The sequence below is a fragment of the Tupaia chinensis genome, unplaced genomic scaffold, assembly GCF_000334495.1.
Source record: "Tupaia chinensis unplaced genomic scaffold, TupChi_1.0 Scaffold142716_1, whole genome shotgun sequence".
Taxonomy (NCBI): Eukaryota; Metazoa; Chordata; class Mammalia; order Scandentia; family Tupaiidae; genus Tupaia; species Tupaia belangeri.
Window position 1 is genome coordinate 4,145,780 of NW_006202562.1, and position 9,274 is coordinate 4,155,053.

At 53.4% G+C, this 9,274-nt stretch overlaps 1 protein-coding gene across 1 annotated transcript in view; it reads right to left on the reverse strand.

Moving 5' to 3' along the window:
• Nucleotides 1–223: 223 nt before the first annotated feature.
• The window catches only part of PAX1 (paired box 1), a 9,217-nt gene continuing 166 nt past the window's right edge, over nt 224–9,274 (reverse strand). The window contains exons 2-6 of the mRNA XM_006163662.1: nt 8,264–9,062; nt 6,588–6,730; nt 6,030–6,139; nt 5,886–5,998; nt 224–315 (exon numbers count right to left, since the gene is read on the reverse strand). Of these exons, the coding sequence (XP_006163724.1) occupies nt 224–315; nt 5,886–5,998; nt 6,030–6,139; nt 6,588–6,730; nt 8,264–9,062 (1,257 nt within the window). The remainder of the gene's footprint in view (nt 316–5,885; nt 5,999–6,029; nt 6,140–6,587; nt 6,731–8,263; nt 9,063–9,274) is intronic.

Here is a 9,274-nt window from a genome sequence, read left to right on the forward strand (position 1 = left end):
ACGCCAGGGCAGGCCAAGGCCGGGGGCTGACCAGGCGTGGCCCAGGCGGCGGCTCCAGAGTCCTCTCCGCGTGTCCTCGGGTCCTGCCCACGCCACTCGCCGGGGTTGCAGGGCTGAGCCAGGCGCCCCGTCTGCGCGAGGGTGCGTCGTTTCCTCCCGGCTGGGCTGGGCTGGGCTGGGCTGGGCTGCGCTGGGCTGGGCTCGGCTCTGGGAAGAGCTGCCCCTAGGAGGTCGAGGCGGGGATGGGCAGTCCGTGCAAGCTACTGAGGGCATCCGAGGCCTTGCCTCCGGGGCTGGGCGGCTTCCGGTCCGCCACTGTGGGAGGAAGCACAGGGGCGTGGGGTCACTGTCTAGCGCCGCGGAGGGCGACCCGGGGGCCCAGGGCGCGCGGGTGGAGCGCGGCTGCAGCGCGGGGATCGGGGATGAACGCCGGCTTTGCGCGCCGCACCCTTGCGGATTCGGAGCGAAGAAGCAGAGACTGAGTTCTCCAAGAACCCCATGCGCCCTGGGTGCCCACCCTCCCCTCGTCCCTTTAGGAGGGCCTTAGCCCCTGGGTCTTTCAAAAAAATCCCTAAGGTCATTTTGCCAACACTCCTAGACCGCTGACCTGTTCGATCCGCTTTGCCCCGTAACCCTTTCACCACCCGGTAAAGAGATGGTGGCACGGAGGGCAGGGAGGTTGACCGACCTGAGGGACACTTCCGCACAGGGAGAGTGGGCGGCGATCTGCTTGGCGTTCCTCCGAATCCGGCCCCCCACCCCAAACCTATCGGCCCGCACCGGCGCTAGAGCTGCGCGACACCGGGGCCGGGGCAGTCGTGGTGGGCAGGGGGATATCGTGGGGGACACGGGCCCCCGAAGGTTTCCCCCAGAGCGTCCTGGATTCCTCTGACTTAGGAGGCGGTGCCGCTTGCAGGAAGCGGCAGGCTTCGTTGTGCCCGCGAGGTCTGGATCCCTATGCGCTCACCCCAGAGCGCACAGCATGACCGGGCCCACCCGCCTCGAGATTAGGTGGCAGCAGCGTTGCTCTATTATTTCGGGGTTTGGGAAGGGACCCAAGTTTTGCTACTGAAAGCCAGACAGTGACGCCAGGGTTGCGCAGCCATGTCTACCTGGCTCAGCCCGGCGGCTCAGCCCCTCCTGCACCTGGAGGCACAAGCTTGTTTATACCTAACGGGGCCGGTTTTCAGTTTTCTTTTCTAATCCAACAAGTCCTCCTTCAAAGGGGAGCTAGGAGCGTTAGTATTAAGTCGAACCGTGGATATTTTTTTCTGGGGCAATAACCCTTTTCCAATCCAGGTAACTTGCTGCGGACTCAAACACCTCTGAGCAATGAACACATGCGCACGCGCGCACACACACACACACACACACACACACACTAAACATCTGGCTTTGTAGAGGTTTTGAAGGGGTCTAAACATCTTTCCAGGACAGAGTGACCCCTTGGACCTTCCTGGCCTGTCTGCTCTCTTCCCCAAACAGTTGCGGCTACTGAGACAACAAAGCGTGCAGACCTTTGCTTTGCACCCTGTGAGCACAGTCCAAGGTGAGGGCCTGTTTATAAAACATCTGAGGAGGTGGAGCTTTCTCAGCCATGGGCCGGTTACCTTAGAGACAAGCGAGAAAATGAATTTGTGAAAAATAAACACCATGGAGCCTGGAAATGGATTTCACCCCATTTTACAGGGAGAAATCCTGTGTCTCTACCTCTGTCCATGCCAGTCTTTCCTCCCTTCCATCCTCTTCCATTTGATCCCAGGCAACCTGCATAGGTATTTTTAGGAAGCCCAAAGGTCTCAGCTGAGATAGGTGGGCTCGGTTCATCTAAAGGGCCAAGAATGAAGACAGGTGTTTTAAAACACTGGGACTGTGGTCTTAGGGTGTCCTGGGACTGCCATCAGGGAAGGCATGGGTCTGGGAAGGGGATCCCAAGAACTGGGTCAAACAAAGCTAGGGTTAGCAGAGGGGTGCCTGGGCACAGAACACCAGCACTGTAATGCCCGTTGATAAAGTTCTCTTTTAGGACCCTCCCAGCATTCATCCCTTAGCAGCGATAACTGGAACGAAGCTGAGTTTTCTTTAGCAAATTAAAACAACACGTTTTCTCTGTGTGCATGCAATAGCATATTGATTTGATTGCCATAGCTTTAGTCTTTCCAAAACCCCACTTGCAGACAATTCAAAACCCGAGGTTCTGATGGTTTCTGAAAACAAGTTGTAAATTTCAGGGAATGTCTGATGGGGTCTGTCACCAGGGGGAGGACAGGGAGAGCCTTGTCCTGGCTAGGAATAAATATTGGGATGGAGGTCCAGATTCTCCCCATATGACATGAAGATGAAGTGGAACTTGTCTATTTTCCTCTCATTTCGCAAGGATTAAAGAGGAGGAAAATGTAACCACACATTCTTGCCTACATAACAGAGAACCCAGACTCATTACCTTTTAGCAAGACAAAATTAACATGTTGGGATGTGTAATTGGACATTTGATTAGGTTTCCCTCAGGGTAACCATTAGGATGTTCATTTGCACCTAGTCTGGAGGGCACTTTGATGTGTAGTGTTATGTGTGCTTTGTGTGTGTGCTTTTTACTGAGCAGTCACGGCATCAGTAAAGAATTTTTTTCTTACAGAAAAATTCAGTAATTGTTATTCCCACTATTTCTATGAATTGTACATCTGGTGACAGTAAGTTGTGTAAAAGGATAGGTTTCTGTGCACATATTAATTTCTAAAGAAATGATTAGAAAATAAAAGGCAGTTTCTTTTGTCTTCTCAAAATCCAATATGGGGGGGGGAGGAGGGTATTTGAAGTCAGCTGACAAGAAGTAAAAACTCTCTAGCCCAAGGACGCATGTAATTCTCATGCTGTGAAAACGGCAAGTTAGTAACTTATGATTTGTAGGATGCTGTTCAAACACAAGCTCCTGAGGGCCTGCTTGAAAGCATCCCTAAAGATGTCCTGAGCTACTCCCTGAACCTTTCCCTTAACCTGTAAAGAACTGGGAGATCACAAAATTAAATGATTTGGTAACTAAGTAGCTAATTATGGCTGTGGATTTTGAAACCGGGCAGGGCAGCTATTTCATAATAGGAAGTGGATACAATGGTAAGTGGGCCGTGAATAACCATGCAATGGCTCTGTGTTTCTGAAGAGGAAAGTATCTTCGAAAGAAAGAAAGAAAGAAAGAAAGAAAGAAAGAAAGAAAGAAAGAAAGAAAGAAAGAAAGAAAGAAAGAGCGAGAAAGAAGAAAGAGAAAGAGAGAAAGAAAGGAGACGAGAAGAAAGGAAAGGAAAGGAAAGGAAAAAGGAAAAGAAAAAGAAAAAGAAATTTAAAAAATCCATTACTGATGAATCTAAACATTGACATCACCCATCCCTGAATTAACTAGAGCTAGTTTAGAATCCCGAACTGCTTGTTTAATCTGTGGGTTGTTATCTTCACAGTCTGTTTCTCATGGAGAGCTTGAAATGCCTTCAGGACAAAGTGATTCTACTGGAAAATGACTGTCCTCCGGAGATAGTGGGTTCTTTTTCGAAGTCTCCCTTCTTAGGATCAACTCAGGGAAAACCCTTTAAGCTTATGGATAGACTTTTCCCATTTAAATGAACCTGCTTAATTAAGCCATGTGTATAGAGTATAAGGAAGTATCATAATAGGAAGTGGATACAATGGTAAGTGGGCCGTGAATAACCATGCAATGGCTCTGTGTTTCTGAAGAGGAAAGTATCTTCGAAAGAAAGAAAGAAAGAAAGAAAGAAAGAAAGAAAGAAAGAAAGAAAGAAAGAGCGAGAAAGAAGAAAGAGAAAGAGAGAAAGAAAGGAGACGAGAAGAAAGGAAAGGAAAGGAAAGGAAAAAGGAAAAGAAAAAGAAAAAGAAATTTAAAAAATCCATTACTGATGAATCTAAACATTGACATCACCCATCCCTGAATTAACTAGAGCTAGTTTAGAATCCCGAACTGCTTGTTTAATCTGTGGGTTGTTATCTTCACAGTCTGTTTCTCATGGAGAGCTTGAAATGCCTTCAGGACAAAGTGATTCTACTGGAAAATGACTGTCCTCCGGAGATAGTGGGTTCTTTTTCGAAGTCTCCCTTCTTAGGATCAACTCAGGGAAAACCCTTTAAGCTTATGGATAGACTTTTCCCATTTAAATGAACCTGCTTAATTAAGCCATGTGTATAGAGTATAAGGAAGTAAATTTCGTTCTGTTTTAATATCAACAGATAACTGTAGCAGTCCAGAAATCAGGTAGATTGGAAGCCAAAGATGAGGAATAGCAAAGTACTCATCTTAGGATCCTTTAGCTGTCCTGAAATGCGAAGCCTAAAGGAGTTCTAATTACTGATTTTAAAATTTTCCTTGACTTGGATTTGCCTATAAATGAAGTGATAGTATCCTACTATTTACATTTAAAGCTTAAAAGAGTTCCGATTCTCATTGTTGTAAATTTGCTTTACTTGGATAATTAGGTAGGTGGGCATCAGTCTATTCTGGGATGTTGCTGTTCTGGGAAAGGTGGACAAAGAAAAAACATTATATTTCCCCTCTTCCCCTTCACTGTTATGCGTACCTTCTGCATGGCCCTCCCCCCATAGATTGGCCATCGTGCCTCACCAGCCTACTCAGAAGTGACACTTTCTGCAGGGACAGCACTGAGAAGGTCTCTTCTGTCCGGGCCTGCCCAACACCAGCAGCCACCTGCACCACCGGCCCCTCCCCTCTGCAGGTGTGAGGCTGGGCAGCTGGTAAAGGTCTTTTTGTAATCAGAAACATCCCTCTGTCCCTACAGTCCCAAGGTTTGTGCCCTGCCCCCTTCCAGGCTGGGACTGGGACCCCCTGGGTGAGTCCTCATTTTCCCAGGATAATTGAAGTTGCAAATTTATGGAGATCAGAACGTAAACACAAGTGGGTTTGCAAGGAGCAAATCCAGCCTCGCCTTTTTGGCTATGGAGGAAATAGAGGATGAGGGCCAGTGAGCTTTCCCTGAGTTACAGGGAAAACTAGAACCCAGAGGACTTTGAGAAGTTGCCCCTCACTAAACTGAAGATCAGTTAAAGGCCTCTGATCGGTTAGTCAGCTTATCAGGGAGTAGATTTAAGAAAGAGGAAGACCAGAAGGTCATGGAGAAGGAGGAAGATGCAAAGGAGGACGGACTCCCAGCCATGTTCCCAAGCAAAGAACACTGAACTACACAGAACTGAAAACAGCCTGCACTTGGGCCCACAAGGCAGGGCTGATCTCTCCTTTCCCACTGACACTATTAAGAAAAAACTCCAGAGGGGGCCAAGTCCCGTGTTTTGTTTTGTTTTAATAAAATTAAAAGTAACCTGGAAGAAAACAGATGGGCAGTGACCAGAAAGGATCCTGGGTTGGAGGTTAGGGGCCACTGGCCAGTCCAACCCCACCTGTAGGGTTCAAGTGGCCAAGACACATCTGCCACAGAAAAGCAAAGCTCCACAGACCACAGAAAGGGATCTGGAGGGACCTTCTAGACCCTTCTACGGGCGGAGAAATTGAGTCTCAGAAAGACTCACCAATTTGGCTAAGGGTGTAAAAATCAGATCCAAAACCAGGAGTCCTATTTGTCAGCTTAATTCTCAAATAGGGAGCAGGGAGCAGGGAGCCGTCCTGGGGCCTCTCTCCACCTCGGCATACCTTTCCGGGGACACCCGTCAGAATTCAATCTGCTTCAAGATACAGGGGCTTCATGTTCAACCCAAAAGAAGTGTATGCCAAGCACCCACGCTTCTCTCTCTCTCTCTCCTCCCGGCCCCCCCCCCCCCCGCCCCCCCCCCCCGTTCCTTTTCCGTGCCCACACCATCTCCCTGCACCTTTCCTAAACCTTCCAAGGATCTCTTTCCCCGCTGGCACCCCTCACCTTCTCGGCTGGGATGCTTGAAGGTCATGGCTGCAGAGAGCTCCCCGCCGTGCACGGTGACGCTGGCCCCGGGAGGCGCCAGCGGGGAACCCTGCGCTGGCGGCCACGGCGGGGCCGGAACCCGGCGCGGGCGCCCACGGCGGGCCGGGGGCGAGGTAGCCGCCGCCCGGCGCGCTGTACACGCCGTGCTGGTTGGAGGCCGGGTAGGCGCAGGCCGGGAGGAAGCCGCCCACCGCGGAGAGGCCAGAGGCCGTCTGGAGGATGGAGAGGGCAGTCAGTCAGCGGCAGATAGTCCCACGCCTTCCTTTCTGCAGCGAGGGAAGGTAACCCCGAGGCCTGGCTCCTTCCCCAGCAAGGGCTCTAACAAAGCGATTCCTGAACGTTCACTCCTGTTGTTATTATAATAATAAAAGGTGAGCCGGTCGTGGAAGATGCTACTGGAATTTAGAAAGGAAGTTCTTGGTCATTTGTCGGGGTTCCAGCTTTTTTAGCAAAGGGATCTTGGCAAGAAGCAAAGCAATCCCTGGGAAAGCCAGCGTCCCCGACTTGTGCGTTTGAGGAAAGGACGGAATGTCCCCGTCAAACATGTTCGCTGGCGGGTGGCGGGCCAGGATCCATCTATCTGGGACAGTTTTCTTTCTTTCTCCCCCGCCCTTCTGCTCCCCTAGTTAACATGGCCCCCCTGGTGTGCCTCCCAGTTACCTGAGTGTATTTAATATCAGCCTCCAGGGCAGGTTTCTCGAGGCCGTTCACCGCGGGCGCAGCGGGGAAGGCGGTGCGGTTCACCCCGGCCCAGTCTTCCACCTTCGGGGAGTAGGCGGCGCCGTCGCTCCCGGCCAGGGCCCCTGTGGGGGACACAGGACAGACAGAAGGCGCATCTGAGTCCGGGCTGGGCACACGTGCGGCCCTCCCGCCTAGCGTTTACACAAGCGCCTACGATCACTCAGCTGGTATTACGGGGCGCGGCCAGGGGTCCCCCAAAATCCTGGAGATGGTCAAACGCCCAGAGAGTAATCCGAGGTGGAGAAGCGGTGGGGCAGGGTTTCGCTTTCACTCCGAGCAGGACGAAGGAAAGAAGGTGGCCTGGCCTGCTTCTCGCTCCTCCCAACCCGCCTCCCGCAAAACGGGAGGTCTCTTTTGAGAAGTGGGTGCTTGGGGCAGGGACTGGGAGCACCGGGCCCAGGAGGCCGTCCACGGACCAGATGCGGCGTCTAGAGAGGTGTAAGTTAATATGCACAGCGAGCTCCGGAAAGGTGTATGAATTTCTCAACATCTCAACAAACATCTGGAGGACTTCTACCCTCAGGACTGCTGGAAACACCCTCTTGCTCCCTCTGTCCAGGGGGGTGCCAACCCCACAACCCGAGCTCGTCTCGGCACAGAGCGGCCCCTTGCGCCGGTGCGTGAGCGTAGAACCCGGGCAAAGGCCTGGCGGGGTCGCCTCCCACCAGCTACCACAGTCTTTCCTTGCGCGGCTTTGGCTCCCGCGGGGCGGCCGGGCCTGGGTTAGAGCCGCCAGGAGAAACAAAGCGTGAGCACGACTTCGAGGCCGCCCGCGGCCGCCGGGCTGAGCACGCAGTTTCCTTTCGCAGCCCTCCCTTTCCCTGGCTGCCGGGCATTTTGCTTGTTGTGCTCCTCCTGAGCCTGCAGCCTAAGAGTACCCATTTCTAGGGTAGCTGCTGGCGACAGGGGACAGTGTGAGGAGACTGAAGACCCTCCTGACCCAAACAAGTCTTTCCCCGCAGGGCACCAAAACTGCCCCAAATTTCCCGCAGATTCTCCTCCCAACCAGCAACTCTTTGTTGTGTTTTAATTGCATGAGAAAGGGACATCCTTGCAAGGGTGACTGTAGTTCAGGCACCGTCACCACCGCCCTGATTGCAGTTCTGGACCTGCAAGGCCACAGGACCTGCTGGAAATCAAGGCCACACAACAAAACCAACATCAAGCCCCCTTTCCCTTTTACTCAAGAAAGCCACTGTGCCTGGGAGGGTGACAGAACCCTTGGGAAATGATAAGGAATCCTGACAACGGAAGAGTCACAGAATCGCTCGAGCGGTTTGTTTGGCTTCGGGTAAGGTGATAGGGGTTCGCATACTATTTTTGCAAGAATGAAAAAGTGCAATTTCAGGCCTCTGAATTTGTGGTCGCGATTGCTCTTCCATTTGGGAAATATTTTCCACATTTGTCATAAAAAGTTCAAGATGTCTGAGGACTTTCACAGAAGGCCCAGGACCCCCAGCCCTCCGGGCCTGTTCCTAGACCCCTCCAGTACCAGCACCAGTCCTCAGAGGAGGGCGAGCGTGGCCCCTTACCGGCATGCCCACCCCTTCTTTTGCCCCGTAAAGGGAAGGTCACAGAAGGTGGCCACGACTGACCTGTTTGCTCCATAAACGTCCGGATGCCCAGGATGTTGCTGACCGAGTGTGCTGAGGGCCATGAACGTGGGATGCTGACGTGGCCCGCGGTGCCCGGGACCCCGGGGTGGCTGCCCATCTTGGCGCCGGTGGGCGACACGGGGCTGGGGTAGGGGTACTGGTAGATGTGATTGTAGGGCAGTGCTGGCTGCGGCGGCGGCTGCTTACCCGCCTCGTACGGCCCGGGCTGCGCCAGGCTGCCAATCTTGTTGCGCAGAATGCGGCTGATGGAGCTCACCGAGGGCACGTTGTACTTGTCGCAGACGCCGTCGGCCAGCAGCCGGTCGCGTATCTCCCAGGCGAAGATGCCAGGGTCTCCCTGTTTGTAGTCCCGTATGTGTTTGACCACGTTGGGGGTGGTGACCCGGGGTTTGCTGCCCCCGATGGCTCCAGGCAGGATGGAGCCGGTCTCGTTGTAGCGCGCCAGAATCTTGCTCACGCAGCCGTGGGATACGCGGAGCTGCCGGCTGATGTCACAGGGTCGGATGCCCAGCTGCGCCAGCTCCACGATGCGCAAGCGGATGGCGTTGGGCAGGGGGCGGCCGTTGACGAACACGCCGCCCAGCTGGTTCACCTCTCCGTATGTCTGCTCTGCGGACCGCCCGAGCGGAGTGAGCGGGAGGGGAGAAAACCAGCGCGTTAGCCAAGGTTGGCCAGGCAGGGCGAGGGACTGTACCGGGTACGTCTCCAAAGAACCCGCGGGCCCCAGGCAGCTCAGAGTCCGGAGGCAAGCTGCCTGGGTCCGGCTCTTACAGCGGACCTGGTCGTAGAGATCTCAGAGCCTGGCGCCGCGTTCTCTAGCCCACTTTTGTCACGTCTCCTTGGGCCACCCCCTTCCCTAGACTCGCCGAACTGCCCCCGAAGGACAAGCGGAGAAAGCGGCTCTTTCAGGACAAAGGACTGGGTCGCTCAGGAGAAGGACGAAAAAGAAGAGACGCGGGGACACAGTGCACCCCATTGGCCCACCCCCTC